This window comes from Bison bison, unplaced genomic scaffold (genome assembly GCF_000754665.1).
Source record: "Bison bison bison isolate TAMUID 2011002044 unplaced genomic scaffold, Bison_UMD1.0 scf7180017864383, whole genome shotgun sequence".
Classification (NCBI taxonomy): Eukaryota; Metazoa; Chordata; class Mammalia; order Artiodactyla; family Bovidae; genus Bison; species Bison bison.
In genome coordinates, this window is record NW_011494955.1 from 6,023,207 (window position 1) to 6,043,863 (window position 20,657).

The 20,657-nt window shown below is 49.9% G+C and overlaps 2 protein-coding genes across 2 annotated transcripts in view; one reads left to right on the plus strand and one right to left on the minus strand.

Moving 5' to 3' along the window:
* Positions 1 to 8,200, plus strand: part of LOC105001543 (keratin, type II cuticular Hb5-like) — a 17,174-nt gene extending 8,974 nt beyond the window's left edge. The window contains exons 7-9 of the mRNA XM_010857875.1: positions 3,374 to 3,594; positions 6,635 to 6,666; positions 7,376 to 8,200. Coding sequence (XP_010856177.1) covers positions 3,374 to 3,594; positions 6,635 to 6,666; positions 7,376 to 7,527 — 405 coding nt within the window. The 3' untranslated portion in view covers positions 7,528 to 8,200. The remainder of the gene's footprint in view (positions 1 to 3,373; positions 3,595 to 6,634; positions 6,667 to 7,375) is intronic.
* A 4,807-nt stretch (positions 8,201 to 13,007) lies between these two features.
* Positions 13,008 to 20,530, minus strand: LOC105001544 (keratin, type II microfibrillar, component 5). The gene is made up of 9 exons (XM_010857876.1): positions 20,065 to 20,530; positions 18,152 to 18,360; positions 17,518 to 17,578; positions 17,279 to 17,374; positions 16,457 to 16,621; positions 16,069 to 16,194; positions 15,457 to 15,677; positions 14,697 to 14,728; positions 13,008 to 14,012 (listed from the first exon to the last, which is right to left on the minus strand). The coding sequence occupies exons 1-9, from the start codon at positions 20,482 to 20,484 to the stop codon at positions 13,819 to 13,821; spliced, it is 1,524 nt and encodes a 507-aa protein (XP_010856178.1). The 5' UTR covers positions 20,485 to 20,530; the 3' UTR covers positions 13,008 to 13,818.
* Between the last annotated feature and the right edge of the window lie 127 nt (positions 20,531 to 20,657).

Genomic DNA, 20,657 nt, shown 5'->3' on the forward strand with positions numbered 1-20,657 from the left:
CCTCTGTTGATAGACATTGAGGTTGCTTCCATGTCTTGGCAATTGTAAATAGTGCTGCAATGAACATTGGGATGCATGTATCTTTTCAAATTAGGGTTTTCTCCAGATACATACCCAGGACCGGGATTGCTGGATCACATGGTAACTCTATGTTTTGTCTTTTAAAGGTGTCTGCATACTATTTTGGGCTTCCCTGATGGTAAAGAATCTGCCTGCAATGCAGGAGTCCTGGGTTTGATCTCTGGGTTGGGAAGATCCCCTGGAGAAGGGAATGGCTTCCCACTCCAGTATTTTGGCCAGGAGAATTCCATGGACCATTTAGTCCATGGGTTGCAAACAGCTGGACACAACTGAGCAACTTTCACTTTCCGTACTGTTTTCCATGATGGCTGCACCAACTTACATTCCCACCAACAGTGCAGGAGTGTTCCTTTTTGAAGAGTCTTGTGTTTTAACAACCTGCATCTGAATGACCAAGAGTGCCCAAGACTTCAAAGACAGGATGCTTGGTCTCCCTTCTCTGAATTCTGTTCTCATTGCCCTCTATATCCCTTCACAGTTCCTTTCCTCTAAACACACCTTAGATAACACAGTCTAGTGCTGTGCTTGCCTCCTGCTTTTTCTCTCTCCCCCCACTTCTCTTGCCGGACTTGGGGTGCACAGGCCTGAACTAGTGACGCACCACTTTGTTCAAACGGAGCACTACCACCCTCTGCGCATTTCTCTCATTTAAAACTGTCCATCCTTTATCTTCAGTTCCATTCCCCTTCATCCCAGCACTCATTCTCATGCAGTTAATATAGTTCTTTATAGTCTCTCTTTCATCTATTTATTTCCTATGTATATTAGATTCATTTAAACCTCTTAGCGTTTTAAGTTTACAAAATGATATTATACCATAAATCTCATTCAAATTCTGCCACTTGCCAGTTGGAAGTTTTTGAAATCCATGCACATCACTATAAATTGTCTGTTTCATTATTTCTGTCCTATTTATAAACCATGGTTTCCTACCCATTCCCTTATTGATGGATGCTTGCTAAGTTTGCCTCCAAGACTTTGCTGTTACAATCAGTTGTATCATGAACATTTATACATATCTCTAAAGGTTTCCATGTGTAACCACATGAGGGATGTTTTGAAGGTGTAAAGCAAGAAATGGAATTGTTGAGTTGTAAGATATTCACTAATTTACTTTCCATAAGTGCCCTCGGAGTTCTGGGCCAGAGTGTGCTCCCAATATGGGCAAGCGAGGACTTCTGTTTCAGCATTTGCTGTTACCAGACTTTGGAACTCTTGTGGATCTAATAATGTGTAAATGGCATCTAACTGTTAATTTTCATTTCTGTCATTAACTAGAATGACTGTCTCTTCATTCACTTACTACTCATTTGCATTTTCCTTTCTGAGAGCTGCCTGTTCAGATCATCTGCCCATTTTTTATTGATTTTTTTTTTCTTCTCAGTGATCTCCAGTAGTTCCTTGCCCATTCTATGTAGACGTTACCCTTTATATTTATACATTTTCCAGTTAATCTTCTCTCAACCTGTCACTTGTCTGTTTTGTTCTGATTTCCTTCACTGAATAGAAATCTTTAAACTGGATGTAGCCAAATCCATCACTTTTTGCTTTAACAGTTAATACTTAAAAGGTTTGAGGTCATAGAGACCTCCTGTTACAATTTTGTCTTCTACTGATTTTATACTTTTACTTCTCAGATTTAGGTCTTTAATCCATCTGACCTTTATTTTTGGTATATACAAGGAGTAGGTTTTTAATTAAAATTTTCTACGTATAGTAAGAAAATGTGTTCTGTAATCATTTCTTACTCACTGGTTTGTGATACCACCTGTATCATAATACTGAGTTCCCACATATTCCTGGTTTAAATTCTGTCCTCTCCCCTCAGTTTAGCTGTTCTCAGCCACTGTGTAAGAGGTATCAGAAGTAATTTGTTACTATTAGTAGCCAAATAATGGAATATGAGAATGATTTACTTTCCAGAAGTGAAGTTAGAGAAAGTTAGAAGTTTTCCTCACTTGCATTCTGATATGCTTTTAAAAAATATTTATTTTAATGTGGTTAGAATAAAAATTTATAGGTTTCTGGAAAGCTCAGATGGTAAAGAATCCACCTGATATGCAGGAGACCCTATCTTGATTCCTGGGTGGGGAAAATCCCCTGGAGAAGGGAAAGGCCACCCGCTCCAGTATTCCTGCCTGGAGAGTTCCATGGACAGAGGAGCCTGGTGGGCTACAGTCCATGGGGTCACAAGAATTGGACATGGCCAAGTGACTAACAATAAGAACACTTAATATGAGATATATCCTCTTAACACAATTTTAAGGTGTACAATACATTATTGTTGATTCTAGGTACAATGTTTTATAATGGATCTCTAGAGCTTATTTGTCCTGCTTTATGCCCTGCTACTGCTAAGTCACTTCAGTCGTGTCCGACTCTGTGTGACCCCAAAGATGGCAGCCCACCAGGCTCCACCATCCCTGGGATTCTCAAGGCAAGAACACTGGAGTGGGTTGCCATTTCCTTCTCCAATGCATGAAAGTGAAAAGTGAAAGTGAAGTCTCTCAGTCATGTCCGACTCCTAGTGACCCCATGGACTGCAGCCTACCAGACTCCAATGTCCATGGGATTTTCCAGGCAAGAGTACCGGAGTGGGTTGCCATTGCCTCCTCCAGAAAATCTGGGCTTGGCTCTCACTAATTGGGTAGCTCGGAGCAAGTCACAGCCTCTCCGACTGAGGTTCAATGTCTTCATCTGAATAATGGAAATAACCACACCTGTTATCTGATAAGCTCAGGAGTAACTTCAAGGTCAAATTAGATACCATCTGTGAAAGTGACTTGTAAACTAACAGCAGTATAAAAATGTGAGATAATTATCTAATATGAGCATTAGTCTGATTCTGCTAACATTTCCTTCCCCTAACAGCTCACCATGGACTTGAGTCTTATAAGATAGTTTTAAAAAATGAAGGGAGAAAGCTCCAAATTGCTGTGATTTCCCTGCCTAGTTAATTTAAAAATTGACCATTTTAAATTGAGGTAAACAGTCCATGGGGTCGCGGAGTCGGATGCAACTGAGCGACTTTACTTTCACTTTTCACTTTCATGCATTGGAGAAGGAAATGGCAACCCACTCCAGTGTTCTTGCCTGGAAAATCCCATGGATGGAGGAGCCTGGTAGGCTGCAGTCCATGGGGTCGCTAGGAGTCAGACACGACTGAAGTGACTTAGCAGCAGCAGCAGCAGCAGGATGACCAAGGCCATGGGAGACCTTAGTCCCCACAGAGACCCAGAGTCCCCACAGCCTGCACTCTTCTTAAGCTCCTTTTCTCCTTTCCTCCCCACAGCGCTGCAAGCTGGAGACCGCCCTGGCCAAGGCTGAGCAGCAGGGTGAGGCGGCCCTTAACGATGCCAAGTGCAAGCTGGCCGGGCTGGAGGAGGCCCTGCAGAAGGCCAAGCAGGACATGGCCTGCCTGCTCAAGGAGTACCAGGAGGTGATGAACTCCAAGCTGGGCCTGGACGTGGAAATCGCCACTTATCGCAAACTGCTGGAGGGCGAGGAGAGCCGGTGAGGACGGGCCCAGGGCCACTTCATATCACCACATGGGGCTAGAAGAGTGTCTCACTGACTCACCTCCAGGCAGAGAGCGTTCAAACTGGTCAAATCTCTAGAGACCTAGAGAGACTAGCCGTTGTCCTATTCCCAGATAGGGAAACTGAAGCTCAGAGAGGAGAAAGGCTTGTCCAAGACCATAGTTTGTTGTTGAGTCTCTTAGTCGTGTCTGACTCTTTGCTACCCCATAGACTGCAGTATGCCAGGCTTCCCTGTCCTTTACCATCTCCAGGAGTTTGCTCAAACTCATGTCCACTGAGTCGGTGACGTCATCCAACCATCTCATCCTCTGTCATCCCCTTCTCCTCCTGCCTTCAATCTTTCCCAGCATCAGGGTTTTCTCTAATGACTTGGCTTTTTGCATCAAGTGGCCAAAGTATTGGAGCTTCAGCTTTAGCATCAGATTGCAGCTAGTTAATGGCTAAGCTAGAACTACACCAGCCTCCTGGCTAGCACTCCAGTGATCTCTCTCCCTTCCTGTGCTGTCCCTCCAGTACACCTCATTCCCAGGCAACTTTTCATCTGTTGGGTGAAAGCATGTTTTTGCAGTCATATCTCTTTTGCTGCTTCTACTAAGTTGCTTCAGTCGTGTCTGACTCTGTGTGACTCCATAGATGGCAGTCCACCAGGCTCCTCTGTCCCTGGGGTTCTCCAGGCAAGAATACTGGAGTGGGTTGCCATTTCCTTCTCCAAGTCATATCTCAGTGGGTTGTGAAAGCTGAATCATTCAGAAGCTTTGTTAAAGGCCATTCCACTCAGTTTGGGATGCACAGAATGCAAGGAATTCTCTCAGCCCAGAGAGTCTGGTGTTCAGAACGGCGAATAGAAGCAGCACTGCATCCTTCCCCAGCCGAGAAGACAGGGGCAGGCATGGATCCACCCATCCTCTAGGTGATTGGGCTTAGTGTCCCAGGAAGACTGTCAGAGGCTTCTCAGGGGAGGAGGCAGAGGAGCCGAGGTGGGGCGGGAAAGGGATAGGTCACCTCAGGCGGTGCTGACAGTTTGAGCCAAAAATTGGGACCAGGGGATGTCAGCGTGGGAGGGAGCAATGCAGGTTTACTTCTCAGGTGGTACAAGGGTCCCTAGCCTTGAGATGGCCACGTCACCATTGCCTCTGCGCTGGGTCCCATCGTGGGGAGCAGGCCAGACTGGGGAATAGAGTGTAGAGATTACGATAACAGGCTGTGAGCCAGATCACCCGGGTTTGGATCCCAGCACTACACGTACTAGCTTCAAAATAATGTCCTAACCTGTAAAACAGATAATCATAAAATCCACTGCTTCAGGCTCTCGCAAAGATTCAACAGGTAATGGAACGCAGTAAGTTTGTGCAGGAAGAAGTTATTATCAGAATTAGAATAACTCTATGGTGGGGTGGCCCGACAGGGCTGCACCCATGGATAGACTCCATATGAACACTGTTAGTGTTAGAAATCTGACAAGAGTGGCACCCAAGGCATCTGGCCATGCCTGACCAAAGCTGGTAAATTTCCTGTCAATTTCTGAGGCCTTTGGGTGAAGCCAACTGTGCTATCACCTCCTTTGCAGTCCCTAAGCCACTTGCTAGCACTCAGTGTGCAATGTGAAACTTCCTTTCATTATGGTAATCATCAACCATCATTAGCGTGTTGATAACTCCGTCATAATAAATGATGCACTGTTCCCTACACATGAGCTTTTAAAAGGTTGTTTAATGTATTTGCATATGGTGGCCATTGCCCTTTTGATAGACTTTCTTCTCTTACATATGGGGCTTCCTTGATAGTGCACATGGTAAAGAATCCGCCTGCAATGTGAGAGACCTGGGTTCGATCCCTGGGTTGGAAAGATCCTCTGGAGAAGGGAATGGCAACCTATTCCAGTATTCTTGCCTGGAGAATTCCAAGGACACAGGGGCCTGGCTGGCTACAGTCCATGGCGTTGCAAAGAGTCAGACACGACTGAGCGACTGGCACTTTCACTTTCCTCTTACATATAACATATGTAATTAGATTATATGCTCATTCATTGCAGAAAACACAGAAAATAAGAAAATAAAAGCAGGCCTAATTACTCAATTTGGAGAGAGCTGCTGATGGGCATTGGCTAGAATCTTCTGAAAGGGCACAATTCTGAGACTGTAGCAAAGCCAGGTTCACATAGCAGGAAGGTGAGCTGGAAGCATATATCCCCTGAGAAGACAAGGAGTGGGGAAGGGTTCTGAGTCAAGCAGAATGAATCAGAGTAGAACATTCCTGGAGAAAAAGTTTTGAAGTTGGGAGTTTAAAAAAAGTGAAGGAGACACAGAACAGAAAATACAGGTGTTTATGAAGCATGCAAGGTCCTGGTATAATGACACATCGTAACGAGTGTTCAGCAAAGGGTACTGAAAACCCTTACATCAGGTTTACTGCCTGCCAGGCTCTGTCTGCAGATGCTTTACACACAGAACTTATAACAGTCTTATTAGAGCTGAGGAAACTTAGGCTTGGAAAGGTGAGGTGACTTGCCCAAGGTCATCCAGCTAGTAACTGGTTCTGCCGGCTCTAGGGTCCAGGCTCTTAACTACATACCCTCCAGCCTCTCTCTGAGTTTATCAAGTCAGGTGTGTGTCTGGGGTAGCTTTTAAGAATGCGAGATAAAAATGGATCCATCCGGATGCTAGGCAAGCTTTTTCCCACCCAGAGGTGTCCAGTTAGGCAGTAGCTGCTCCCATCACCTATTTTTTGGCTTTGCCGGAATTTTAGCAGAGGGATAAGAAGGGTCACCCCACCCCTCCTTTTCAGTATCCCAAGTTTCCATAGCCTAGAAGCAAACAGGGAATAAAGTGGCCTTTTGGATCCTGCAAATTAACCTCCCCCTGTCCTTTCGGGATCCCAGGGAACAGTGCTAGCATGGCTGCCTCTGCAGAAGGCCCCGCCCCGCATCTCTCCTCCCTGCCTTCAGGATGGAGAGCAGGCATGCCGCAAGCGCAGAGCAACCAGGTTCTAACTGCCTCCTCTCCTCTCCCCTGCAGGTTGTGTGAAGGTGTGGGCTCCATCAACATCTGTGAGTTTGAGGGTGTCGGTGGGCGTGCTTCTTTGGGTATCTATGGTCTTCATGGATTGCTTCGTAGGTTGCTTGTGATAGGGGACTGAGCCTCTGTCCACAGTACACTGAGTGAGAGGGATAGGAGTTGAGAGATATGGATAGCCCCAAATAGCTGACCACCACCCAAATATGGACCCGTCTGGAGCATCTATGAAGCTTAAGCATACACCTGTGGCAAATTCGGACCTGCTAATTGGTTCTTTAAAAGCCACCCAAGTCTTTCAGCCACGCAGAATACGCCTCAGGTGGTACAATATTTTATGAGAAAACAAACAAACAAACCATGAGCTATATATTCGGATCAGCTGGGGCTACTGAAAACATCTCTTAAATCTGTCTTAAACAATTTGACGTGTATGCCGCCCCTAGCCTAGATGTCATCCGTTCCCATCACCTTTCCAGCAGCATAATTTCTAGATGATTCTGTGCTCAATCAGTTTTTGCCTAAAGATTTCAACATTGCAGTGTAGTCAAGCAGAGTTCAGTGTCCAACTTGCTAACCATATTCCTTCAGGAAGATGGCAATGGGATTAGATTTTCCTGTAGTTTAAAAGGATTCATGTCACTAGTCCCTCAGTGTGTAAAGAGTTAATCACTGGTTCTAGAAAAATTCTGGGTCATGCCATGTCTGAAATGGAGAGAATTCTGAGTTGGTATCTCCTTACAGGTGTGAGCCGTTCCCAGGGAGGCGTGATCTGCGGCGACCTTGATTCCACTGTCCCTCGTGGCCTGGGTGGCACGGCCATCAGCAGCAGTGCTCTTTGCTCCCCCTCTGTAGGGGGATTCTGTTCCAGTGTGAGATCTGTGAGGTTTGCATAGTGGGGGTTAGGACTCTGGACAGATGGTGTCTGAGGGGGCCAGGGTAGAAAGTGGGGAACAGGGAAAGCTTTTCTGTCTCAGGCCCAAATGTCAGTTTAGTGATTGTCCCTTACTGGGGAGCCAGAACTAACTCTCCAGGTTCCTCCTCACTGGAGTTATGGTTTACTCTTTGAGTCTCAACCCTGGGTTTGGCATTCTTGCTGCCTCCATTGATTCTCCCCCCTCCCTGTGGTCCAAGAAAAGATGTAAAGACTCTTTGATATAAACTGCTTAGTCATTTTCTTCCCTAATTTCAGGTTAGTAGACATTTACTAAGAACTGACCATGTGCCAGGCCCTCTGGGCAGGGGCCCAGGTAGCAGGTGGCAGGGCATGGATGCACCCTTGTGCTTTGCCCTTGGACAACGGACTGTTTGTGGCCCATCAGCATTGAGGGGGCAGCAGTGGGAGTGGGGCTGGGGCTCTGGGAGTCCCCTCACTTGATCTGAGAGATTGTATGTTTCCAGAGCATCCCTCAGCCATGTAGCGGTCAGGATGGAAAGACTGAGGCTAATCCTCCCAGCTTTTTATTATTGGTGGTTTGTAATTTTATTGTATTGGGGTGATTCCTGTATGGCTTCTTCTCTCTTTTGGTGTGCATGATTAAATGTCGTGGTAAACATTTTCTCCTGTAACCAAGTCAATGTCTGTACCCTTCCTTGTTTCCCCAATTGTTTCAGTGGTTCTCCAAGTGTGGACCATGGACCACCATCTACATCAGGGTCCCTGAGGAGCGGGGGATGAAGGGATTGTTAAATATGCAGATGCTGGGCTCCATCCAGAACCACTGAATCAAAAGTTATGGAGATGAGTCCAGGAATCTGAATTTAAGCAAGCTCCCAGGGGATTCCCATAAGAATTAAAGATCAAGAGTACACTGGTTTGTGTGGGTGGCTCAGATCATTCTGGCCGTGGACGTGACTTTCCCTCTGATTTTCACAGGATCAGATTCAACTCTTTGCCTTTCTCCTCTGACTTTGTTAAAAGATCAGAGCCAGTCTTGGCCACCCACAGTGGGTGGGGTGGGGGCAAAGGTAAAAAAGAGGAGGAGAGGGGAGCCTGTGTTGACTAGCACTGGTTAGATGTCTGGAACATCATATATGTATTTCATTCATTGCTTACAGCAACAGTATTATACTGATATGGAAATTAAGGCCGTGAGAAGTTGAGTAACTTCTCATACAGCTAGTCCAGTATCCAAACTGAGGGCTATGTATGTTAGTCACTCTGCTGTGCCTGACTCTTCACGACCCCATGGTCTTCTCTAAGCAAGAATACCAGAAATGGTTGCCATTCCCTTCTCCAGGAGATCTCCCAAACCCAGGGATCCAACTGGAGTCTCTGGCATTAAAGGCAGATTCTTTACCATCTGAGCCACAAGAGAAGCCCCAGTAGGGAATGTCAATGCTCATATACTTTCTGCTCCCTTGCCTCAGTTTTTCCTGAAGAATAAAATCATGGCCCATGCCGTTCTAACTGATCCTACCTTACTGACACTCCAGAGAAAAGAGAAGGAAGGTGACATTAATGAGCCTCCTGGAAGTGTTTGTAGGAACATCTCCTCACAGCTTCTGTTCTCTAAGAATCTTGGACAGACCTTAGTATGGGGCAGTTAACACAGGCCTCTTACGTGGGGATCCAGAATGAAAACTCAGACCTCTGGTCAGAGGATATTTGCCCCGATGGCCTGGACAGGGACAGTGGGCTCTGTGGGGACCTCTGGTGTTGCTGTTTAGTCACCAAGTCATGTCTGACTCTTTGTGACCTCATGGACTGTAGCCTGCCAGGCTCCTATGTCCATGGGATTCTCCAGGCAAGAACACTGGAGTGAGTTGCCATTTCCTTCTCCAGGGGGTCTTCTCAACTGGGGATTGAACCCACGTCTCCTGCATTGGCAAGGTGATTCTTTACTGCTGAGCCACCTGGGACTCTCTCCCCCCGCTATTCCTGCACTGACAACCCCCAAGAAGTGCCCCCAGGGAAGTCGGTTCAGAGTCCCCTCAGATTCGAGGGTGTCCTCCCTGGATGTGATGAGATGGAGAGAGGGGTTTTGGTGGATGACTTTCTTTCACTTGTTTTACAGGAAGAACACTTATTTTTGACACCTTATGTTATTTGGGATTTTTTAAAAAAGATTTAAAAAAAGACCCAATTGGGTGGAAGATATCTTGCCCCAAGAATACATATTTGATCTCAAAATACAAAGACCTTTGAGTAGTTCTCCCTGGCATTGCCCTCCTGATGCCTTTCAGAATGTGTCCCCACGAGACTCACTGGTCCCTGGGAAACCCGGGAGGACCCAGATATTTTTTAGTGTGGTGGCCCCCTGGTCTCTCCTCCTGGGCTTAAAGGGTCTTTCAGGGGCTTCATCTTGGGCACTTCCTTGGTCTAGATTCTACCAAGTCTGAGCAGGGGAGAAAATTGGGCTCAGGGAGCCACTAGATCGCCTCTGTGAAGGGAAAGGAGTTGTACCAGGCCCCTTCTGCCCCAGAATGGGGTAGGGGAGGTGGGGGGTGGCAGAAATGGGGGAAGCTCTGCCTTTCCTTTCTGATGGTGATGGGGGAGGGTGTGTATATGCACATTTGTGTCTCCAGAGTTTCCTTCATTTTCAATGCAACAGCTCAACCTCTGAGTGCTGCCTTGACCCGCTCCCTTCCCTGGCAACTGACCTCTCACCACTGCTGTCCACTGCCCACTGAGGGAATAACAGTGGGGCATCCAGACAAGGGGTGATTCCCAGAAATGGTCATTTCTCATGTCCATGTCCATTCCAAAGAGGGTTAGACTTCGTGATTTCCTTGGTCATGTGGTTAATCTGCTTTTCTCACCATGCTTGGCTTCAGTTTCTGTTTCCCAAGATCCCAAGGACTGAGGCAGAGAGCAGTTGGTGACATTGGGGCTGGGAGGAGTGGCCTGGGTGTGGGTGTTTGTGAGGATGGCCCAGAGCAGAGAGGATTTGCGACTCGGTGAAGGAGCGCTTGTGGCCTCCAGAAGGGACAGAGAAGACCCCGAAGTCTAAGCAGATGGAGAGCCTTTGTATTTGAGGGAAGGGCACTGAATGTTTGAATAAGAGTAGAAAATGGACAGAAGGTCTGATTTTCTCTTGATGGAGCTCTTAGCTTTTGTGGAGTTTAAAGAAAAAGTGGCGGGGGGGAGATTCCAGGAAAGCTCTGGAACCACCCACATGGGCCTGCTTTATTGTCTGGGCCCCTTGCTCTTCTGGCTTTTTCTTAATCAAGAGATTTAGATCACTTGACTTTTCCTTAAATTTTTTTTTTTGTAATGAAACTTTAATCCTCAGTTACTCTTGGAGTGTATCCTTGACTTTCTGCAAGGAATAACTCCTTTCCTTTGAAAAGAGAAGAGATGGCTCTGCATTTTTGTTGTTGAACGCAAGGGCGGGGGAGGGGAAGTTTCATCTTCATAAGCTGATGGCACCTTGGGCTGCTATGCACAGAACATGGAAACTTATTAAATAGCTGCTAACTCCCAGATTCTGGTTGTTTGACTTTTCAGTGCATGATGTTATATTTTTATTTATCAGATTTAACTTTTTAGTTATACTTGAGCCAGACCCATGGTAACATCAAGGCATTTTTCCTAAAGCACAGGCTACTGCAGAGACCCAGAACCACAGGAAGTGGCAAGGCTGGAAAATGCTTATCTCACCCACCCTTAAGCTGATGCCCAGAGCATGGAGGCCACTTCTTGCACAGCGTATTACTGAGACATGGCAGAGCTGATGCTCAAATTTTGATCTCCTGACGTTTCAGCCCTGGTGACTTAACCTTTCTTGTAGATGGATGACGTGCCCTAAATTGAATGTTGGCCTACTGTGACTATGACCATGCCCTGGAGACCCATAGAGGTGGGAGAAAGAAGGGGAGGGGGCCAGAAACTTGGAGGAGTCCTGTCTGGTATCAGCCAGCAAACCGTAAACAGCAGCCGCCTCGGCACTCAGGAAGGGCCAGCAGTCTCCCTGGAGTTGCAGCCCTTTGGGCCTGAAGTGAGGATTCATCAGAATGCAGGGGACCTTAACTTTCCTTCCAGGGACAGGCTAGGGGAGGGGGCAGCAGAGGAGGCCAGCAGGCGAAATAGTGATGGCTAATCTGTTCTCTAATGGAGAGATGGAGATGAGTCCAAGAGGGCTGATGTCTACACCTCTGCTCGACCAGCCTGAGTTCACCCAAACATCCCAGGCCTGACATGTTCTGGAATCCCATCTGGAACTTAGTTGGGGGCAAAGCCAGGAAGAGAAATTGCCTGGAACTTCTTCCAGAAACTTCCAGCTTGATCTAGTGTCCAGACACACCCAGTGATAGCCATGGTCTGAGCCACAAAAAAGAGTCAGAAGTCCTCAGGGTTTGAGACACTGTTGGGCAGGAAAGGGAAACGTGTGTGTGTACGAAGCAGGAGGGAAGGTGGGCAGAGGGAGCACTGAGCAAAGGCAAATAGGAAGAAGGGTGTGGAGTAGCCGATATGTCCAGGTGGGATGGTCCCTGGAGGCCTCAGAGAGCAGTCTTTCCACAAAGTAGAGCCTGAATCTGAGAAATTGAGCATCCAGGTGGAGGGGTTGTACAGGACTGAGGAGCAAGTGTGGGAAGACGAGCTGGAGGAGACTGTGTCTGGCCTAAGGAGCACGTGCATATGCTGGGAAATTGTTTGAACCAGGTGGTAGGGGATAAGAGCCATGAGTTTGGGATTCTGGCTGCTGGGGGGAGGTGTGTGTGAGGAATGAGGAGAAAGTGGTCATGTGGGAATCTGGAGCTGTGGTCCAGGACTGAGGGGTCTGAGCTGGAATCAGGCTATGGAAGTGGAGAGGAAGAGGCAGCACCACTGGGGGGCTGGGGCTGGAAAGGGCTGGTCAGCTAGAGATGGAGCAAGTGGGAGCTGAGCGTCAGACATGTTGGAGAGTTGGATGTAGTGGGAATTCCTAATAATGTGCTTTCCCAACCTTGAGAAATTTCACAGAAGTAGACTTGGAAAAACAGCAAATGTTACAAAACTGTGTTGTGATTTTTCTTCACGTTTTTCTTAGAATAATAGCCTTGTTACAAACCCCAAGGCCAGACCCAGAAGGGAGTATGACTGGGATCATGAAAGCATGGACCTTGGAACACCAAGTCAGTGTCAGGTATGAACACTGCCTATGCACTTGCTGACTGGTCCTGAGACTATCCTAGAAGAGAATGGCCTGGGGTAAAAACAAGGAGATCTGGACTATGTCACGGTAGTGTCTTGGGGAAGAAAGATCAAAGAAAGTTTTGTAGTCTGCCATTAGAAATAAAAGCTGGACTCAGAGTGGACTCTGCACCTCAGTCCAATAGAGGCTGCAGATCCCCTGACCCATTGCACCAGATTTTGTATTCTGTCTTCATTCTCGTTTCTCACTCCCAGGCCATTAGGGCAACAGTCGGAGACATTGCCATTCACAAGATCACATGTCTTTGCATCGCAGCAGCATTTATTGAAACACAGATTGAGACAACCCAGAAGGCACGGCACCCACAGACAGTCATAATAAGAGGGAGACCCAGAAAGTGGCCTCCCCTTCTCCAGCCCACCTGCTCTGGATTGGACAGATTCCCCCTGCGCCGGCAGGGGGCGATCTGGAGCAACCATGGCGTTTTCTTTGAAATCTGTTAAGGTGTATTGAATAGCAAGACCTGTCCAAAGTCAAAAGAATTCCCCCCACAAGAGGCCTCTCAACTGGGACGTCACAGGAGGATTTTGGCTGGAACAGGTTAACCCAGAAGAAGGCAATCAGTTAGAGAGACAAGCAAAATACAAACTCAAATGACCAAGGGGCAATTCCTGCAGAGAACTTCCCAGCCAGGACAAGGGATCTGCTGGAGTGGGGGCGGCTTCCTCTCTGATTCTAAGGTTGAGGGAGACCTGACTGGATGGTTCGGCTTATTCCTTGTGCCAGAGGAAGACTGAGTTTTCATGATGCCCAGCTGCCCTGGGTGATTGGGAGGGTCCCAGAGAGCTTGGTGAGTAGCACAAATTGGCCGCGGGAATTTAGCGTTCAAATCGGAGTTGAGTGAAAAGGCTGGGAATGACTCTTTCTAACTGAAGCCTGTTGGAGAACCAGGAAAACAACTCCCTAAAAGGAGAAGGTGGTGCGGAGAGCGGCGGAGGGTCCTTCCCTTGTAGGAACACATGGAAGATTCTGGAAGCAAGCACACAATTTTTTTTTTTTCCCATTCACACACCCTTCCGTGCTGGGGGGATGCAGGCGGGGCCTCTGACTCTACGCAAAACGGACAGACCGGCTGCTCCCGCAGCTGAAGCTGGAGGCACGGGGCTGACAGGGGACGCAGGAGTCGGGCGCCAGCACTGTGATGCTGCCCCCGGTGGCCACGGGGCCCGAGGCGATCTGGCGGCCTGCGGTGGTGCTATACGTGAGGCCCCCACAGGTGACTCCACCGCGTGAGCTGCTGACACCTGTGGGAAGAGAGGGGACAGGGAGGGCTGAATGGACCGCAGTGATGTCACCAACCCCAGGACAGGCCCCCAAGGGCTTCTGCATGCATGAGCTTCCTCCTCCCCGATGAGTTTAGTGGTTCATAACTCAGATCCTGTTCTCAGCACCTCAGCCTTCTAGGGCACCCAGGCGAGAAGGAAGCAAGTACCCCCAGATTCAGTGGCAAAGCTGAAGTGAAGTGAAGTCGCTCAGTCGTGTCCGACTCTTTGTGACCCCATGGGCTCTAGCCTGCTAGGCTCCTCTGTCCATGGGATTTTCCAGGCAAGGGGGTACTGGAGTGGGTTGTCATTTCCTTCTCCAGGGGGTCTTCCCAACCCAGGGATTGAACCCGGGTCTCCCTCATTGGAGGCAGACGCTTTGCCATCTGAGCAACCAGGGCAGCCCAGGGGCGAAGAGGCTGCCTTATTTCCCGGGTATGCAGTTCACACATTCACCAGTGGAGGGCGCCCAAAGATGCCTTTGCTTAGTGCCTCCAGGGAGAAGGTAAGGGGGTCGTGGCGGGGCGTAGTGGGGGAGGGAGCAGGGGGCATGAAAGGCCCCCTCCCAGGTCTGGAACTTTCCAGGTCCTGTAGGTTAGGCTGTCCGGCTCAAATCTGCCCATCAATAAAGCCAGTTTTCTAGGGGGGTTTCAAGCAGGTACTTACAGACATTCACAGAGCCCACTCCTTCGCACAGCCTACAGGAAAGAAAAGTCTAATTAATTCTAAGCACTGAGCTGGATTCCTTGAGGCAGCTTCCTTGAAGCTTAGACACAGAGAGGGCCCTGCTGTGTACAGATCCAATTCCCCAGAGGCAGGAAGTGCTCCCTAGAGTTTGCCTTAAATGCTCACACTCCTTTAACTATTCACTGACCACAGAGACAAGGCCTTCTTCTTTTCAGCAGAGGTGAGTGAAGCTATGAAATCCACGTGCTGCTTCCAATCGGAATGACTTGGCCCACCCTGGATAGTGCCGATCAGGCTTACAGAAAGCATGTGAAAGGGCCTGGTACCAATGAAGAGCTATAGCATAGACTGCATTGACCTTATAATGTACCGGCTTCCAGGGCAGGCCAAGCGGCAGCCTCCTGTAGGAAGCTACTGGAAGAGAGTGGATTTCAGAGCCACAAGTCTTGCATGAGGGTCCTGGCTCTTCTGCTTATTAACTGTGTAGCCCCGAAAAGGTCGCTGAACGCTGGGCCTTATTTCCTTATCTTTGGATGGGAAAAACAATACCTGGTTTGTGAGGATTAAAATGAGCACGGAGCACAGGCCTAATAAAGTGTTCATAAATTATTATTTCTATTGAAGCCTGAGCTGTACTAGCAGTGGGCAAAGATGCAGTTCCCACTTGGGTTCAGGGAAGTTCACCCCCAGAGGACCAGGGCCGCCTCCTTCTAGACTCCCAAGGTTTCCTCAGCCTCACCTCTGCTCCTCGCCCTCCAGCAGGCGCCTGTAGGTGGCGATCTCGATGTCCAGGCCCAACTTGGAGTTCATCACCTCCTGGTACTCCTTGAGCAGGCAGGCCATGTCCTGCTTGGCCTTCTGAAGGGCTTCCTCCAACCCAGCCAGCTTGCAGCGGGCATCATTAAGGGCCGCCTCACCCTGCTGCTCAGCCTCAGCCACTGCGGCCTCCAGCTTGGTCCGCTGTGGGGAAGGAGATGTGAGGATGGGAAGGCGCAGCTAGGCTCATCTGAGCCAAGGGAGCTGGGGCAAGGATCCCAGAGAAAAGTTAGGTTAACCTCCTATGAGCAGGTAGTTAATGGGACTATGAACACAAGGGAGGTGATGGACACTTTTCATCATTTCTTCTTGATGGTGCTGCAGGGTGGCCAGAAGGGGGATATCAGTGATCTGGCTCATCTCAGCTCCTGTGCTATGTGAAGTGCCAGGGCCCCAGTCCCCTCTCTGGGCCCCTGCTTCCTCACAGGCACACTCTGAGGCCTGATTAGGGCTAGACCTTTGTTCTTCTGCAGGCAAAGGGCCTGGTGCTACAGTTTTCCTGTGCTGGGTATTCAAGCCCTCCCAGAACCCATACCTGGCACTTGGCATTTTCAATCTCAGCTGTCAGCCTCTGGATAATGCGGTTCAGCTCGTTGATCTCCTCCTTGGTGCGGCGTAGGGTCTCCCCATGCCGGATCACCGTGGCCTTCATCTCCTCACACTGGGAGGAAGCAGAGAGGCTCCTGAGGCTCAGGATGGGACAGCTCATCCACTCAGGACAACTTGGATAATTGTGCAGGTTGCACAGTATTCAGCATGTGCAACTGTACATGGCCACCTTGCTCTGACACCCAAATTGAGATCTGTCTCTTTCTCGACATCCCTAAAGATCAAAGTCCCCAGGCAGAAGAAGCCTTTTCTAATCCACACTTCATATCCTTTCCAGTGCCGTGTCCAGGAGGCAGGTGTTCTGGACCACTCACCTTGCTGCGGTACCAGGACTCAGCCTCAGCCCGGCTGCGACTGGCAATGTCATCGTACTGAGCCTTGATCTCGGCGACAACACAGTCCATGTTCAGGTCTCGGCTGTTGTCCATCTTCACAATGACCGAGGTGTCTGAGATGTGGGCGTTGAGGATCTGGATCTCCTGGGGTGGGTGCCAAAAGCCAATGCATTTGGTTCTGGTGTCTGGTCTGGGTCACATGCTCTACCCCTGGGGGCTGTCCACTCCCTGGGGGACCCACTGGCCATGCATGATTCATGACTCCCACTTGCCTTCGTTCACACACAGGTACATCATCAGTGAAGCTGGAAGGGGCTCTAGAGATCAGCTGGGGACAGACTTAACAAATGGGGAAACTGAATCCCAGTGTATGAAAAAGGCCTGACTCAACGTCATTCAGCAGGGAAGCTCGGGTATGAATGCCAGGACTAGTGATCTGTCCAGGAATTAACACCCCTCTCTCACTGGAAACCCACCCTACCCACCCCCTGCACTCTCCACCCCACGTATACACTTTCATATCCATGTAGAGACCTATACGCACTCAGACCAGCCACAGGCACACACACGGCAACACCCAGAGACCACAAGCACAGAGAAGCCCAAGCACACACGTGCTCCACAGTCCTCGGTGCTCACGTGCACGTGTCTGTGACAGCCTCACAGTACGCCCACTTGCATGTGTGTGCGTGTTCCTTACATGCTGTCATCCCTCAGGGGGTGAATGTGCACACAGTCTCCGCTCTGGGTCCCCTCACCTTCCCTCCCCTCTTCCAGGCTGGTTGGCAGGGGCCCCCTCACCTCGTCATAGAGGCGCTTCAGGAAATTAGACTCCTCCACCAGGGCCTCCACGTTGGCCTCCAGGTCTGACTTTCGCAGGTAGGCACAGTCCACATCCTGGTGGTGGGGTAGAGAGGAGGGGGCGAGCGTGTGGGAGGAGGCCCCGGGAAGGTGCTCTGGGTGGGTGTGGCGACCCGTCCCACTGGAGGTTGTGCGCACAGAGGTGCCGCTCCCTCCCTCCCGGAGCCCATCCCCTTTACCTTCTTTAGAACCACGAACTCATTCTCCGCTGTGGCCCTCAAAGCCACCTCCTCTTCATACCTGTGTGTGAGAGAGTCAGAGGCTGGAGCTGAGGAGTCAGGGTTTGGCAGCCATCCTGGGCAAGCTCTTCTGGGAGTCAAATGGGGTGAACTCTGCAAACGTCATCCCGTTCTCTCCCCATTCTATTTGTGCATTGTTTGTGGGCTAGCCCTGTCCCAGCCTGGCTCATTCCACCTGAGTCCTGCTGCCTCTGGGATGAGATCAGAGAATGCACATTCCATGCCCAGGTCTACAGTCATCTTTCCATCCATCCTAGATCCAAAGAGAGCTGGTGCCACGGGCAGAGTGGATGTGGAGCCTGGGTCAGGAAGGGGAGCAGGAGGAGCAAGAAAGCCATGGAACCCCACTGGGCTTCCTTACTCCTCTGAAACCATCTCTAAGACCCATGGGCCTCCAAGGAGTTGAGGTGGAGCCAAAGAATCTGAAGAAACCTAGGCTCCTACTGCCCATCCTCTTGGGTAGCGGGCAGCCCCTCTTGGCAGACAGGCAGGAATCTTAATGAAGCTGCTTCAAGAGGGTTGTGGGCAGAGCCTTCCCCCCTAACCCTGTTACCACAGGTGGTGCCACACTCACTTCTTCTTGTAGCCCTCCAGCACCTCCTGCACGTGGTTGAGCTCTGAGGCCAGCCTCCCGCCGTCGGCCTCCACATGCTCAGCCTCCCGCCTCAGCGTCTCGATGTAGCCATTGAACAGGGGCTCCAGGTTGCTCTCGCAGCAGCGCTGGTTCTGGTAGAACTGCCACTTGGTCTCCAGCAGCTTGTTCTGCTGCTCCAGGAAGCGCACCTGCCGCCCAGAGTGGGAGAAAGAGACTCAGGAGGAGCCCCGGGAGGTGTCTGGTTCCCCAGAGTTCTCTCTTCCCCTGCCCTGGTGCCCGCTGAACAGCCGGGGCCAGGCGGGGGTTGAGCCCTGGAATCCCTGCGACTCAGGGGGCCTTGCTCCCAGCCCCCCAGGGAGGCACTGTGGGTGGGAGTGACCCAGGCTTGAGGCCAAAGGTCAGATTCACATCCCAGGTCTGCCACTGTAATGGCAGCTGTCTCACCTCTGGGTGCTTGGTTTTCTCATTCCAAAACAGAGATGATAATAGTACCCTCCTTAAAGTTGTAAAGATTGAACAAGTTGCTACATGTAAAGTGTTTAGAAGAGTTTCTGACACACAGGAAGTGCTCAACCAATTTAACTATGACTTTAATTACAAGTTCTTCATTTATTCATGTAAGCAACAAACATTTATTGAATACTTACTGTGTGGTCCCAGGGCTTGTGCTAAGATACACACACACACACACACACACACCTTTATCTATGACTGCACCTACCAATCAATTTTATTCAATTCTCACAACCTTATGGGGGGAGATCTTATTTCCCCTATAGTACAGGAGGGGAAAAGGAGACCCCAAGGTATGAAATGACTAACTTATCATCTCATAATTAGTCAGGAGTCAGGATCCTACGTTCCTTGAGCCTCCTTCACCTGCCTGTCACCATGATTTATCTAGTTCAGTTCAGTTGCTCAGTCGTGAGAACCCTATGAACAGTCTGTATAAGCAGCTCCCTAAGCTCTCAGCTTCAATTTGTTATTAAAAAAATAGAGATGGTAATATCTACTCCAGTGAGTCATTTCAAGGATTAACTGAGATCACTAAAGAAAGTGATAATAAGAAGGTCCCCCTTACTGTCCTTCACCCCAGGTCCCAGACCTGAGTCTGGTCCTATCTCCTCTGCTGGAGTAAGGCCCCATGGACAGAGCCCACACGAAGGGAGGTGCAGCTGTGACCTTTGTGGGAGGCAGCCAGAGGGCAGCTGGGGATTTCTCACCCTCTGCACCGGTGGGTCTCTTCTCGCCAGTCTAGTGGCCTCCCCTCCTCCATTCCCAGCTCTGCACCCATGAAGCAGCCTGGCAAGCCTGGTTGGTTGCCTATCACATCTCCTCGCCCACTACTGTCCTTGGAAGAATGCTAACAGCTAACATTTATCACTTTCTATGTGCCGGCACTGATTGCACAGGAGCCCAGTTAATCTTCAAAGCAAACATATGAAGCCGGTTCTATCAAGGGGACAAGCAACAGGCCTGAAGATTCGCACTGTGAGCAGAGGCAGGGAGGTGGGGAGGCGGCAGGGCTCTGAGCAGAGCTCCAACTGCTTCCCAAGCTGCCCCACCACAGGCCTTCTTTTCTCCCCACTGCCCCTCTGCTCGTCCAGCACCCAGCGCCCAATGTTTCACGGCAGCTCGGATATTCCCATGTTGTCTTGTCTCTGGAAGTGCAAACCCTTTACAGCACAGACTCAATTTCTGGACCATGCTGGGCTGCGGGTATAGATACACTTTGCTGGAATTACACGAGAGAAATAAATCCTTCTGTGAAGATTGGCCTGCATTTCCCTCCGGTGGCTGGCAGCCATACGCTGGCTCCCCTGAAGACTGGGACCTTCCTGAGGGGAAGGCAGGGCCGGGGCCATCTCTGGACCATCCCAGGCCTCACTGACCTTGTCGATGAAGGCAGCGAACCTGCTGTTGAGGTTCTTGATCTGCTCCTTCTCCTCGTGCTTCACGCACTGCGCATTGGGGTCGATCTCCAAGTTGAGAGGCGTGAGGAGGCTCTCATTGACTGACACGGTGGTGATGCAGGGAGGGCTGAGGCCGCCCACGCCGCCGGAACGGTACCCGAAGCTGCGGCTGCAGGAGCCAGCACGGAAGCCACCCACCGCTATGCGGGGCCCACAGGAGCCCAGGGCCGAGACGCTGCGGCTGCCAAAGCCCGTCAGTCCCCGGTAGCAGGACACGCCTCGGTAAGGGGCGGCGGTGATGCAGCAGCGGCTGCCCGTTTTGGGGGCCACAGCCGAGCAGGAGCTGAAGGTCCTGGTGACGGAATATCCTGGACTGATCCTGTAGGAACGGCACGACATGGTGTGGGTCTGAGTGGATGGAGGTTTGAGCAAGGGAGTGTTGAGAGCGGCGGGTGCGCTACGTAGGATGCTTCTGGACCCTCTGATCCTCCTCGGTCCTTTTATTGGTGGAGAGAGCTGGGGTTGGCTACATGAAAGAAGTGAAAAGTCATTTTATGTTGTTTATTGGCTTG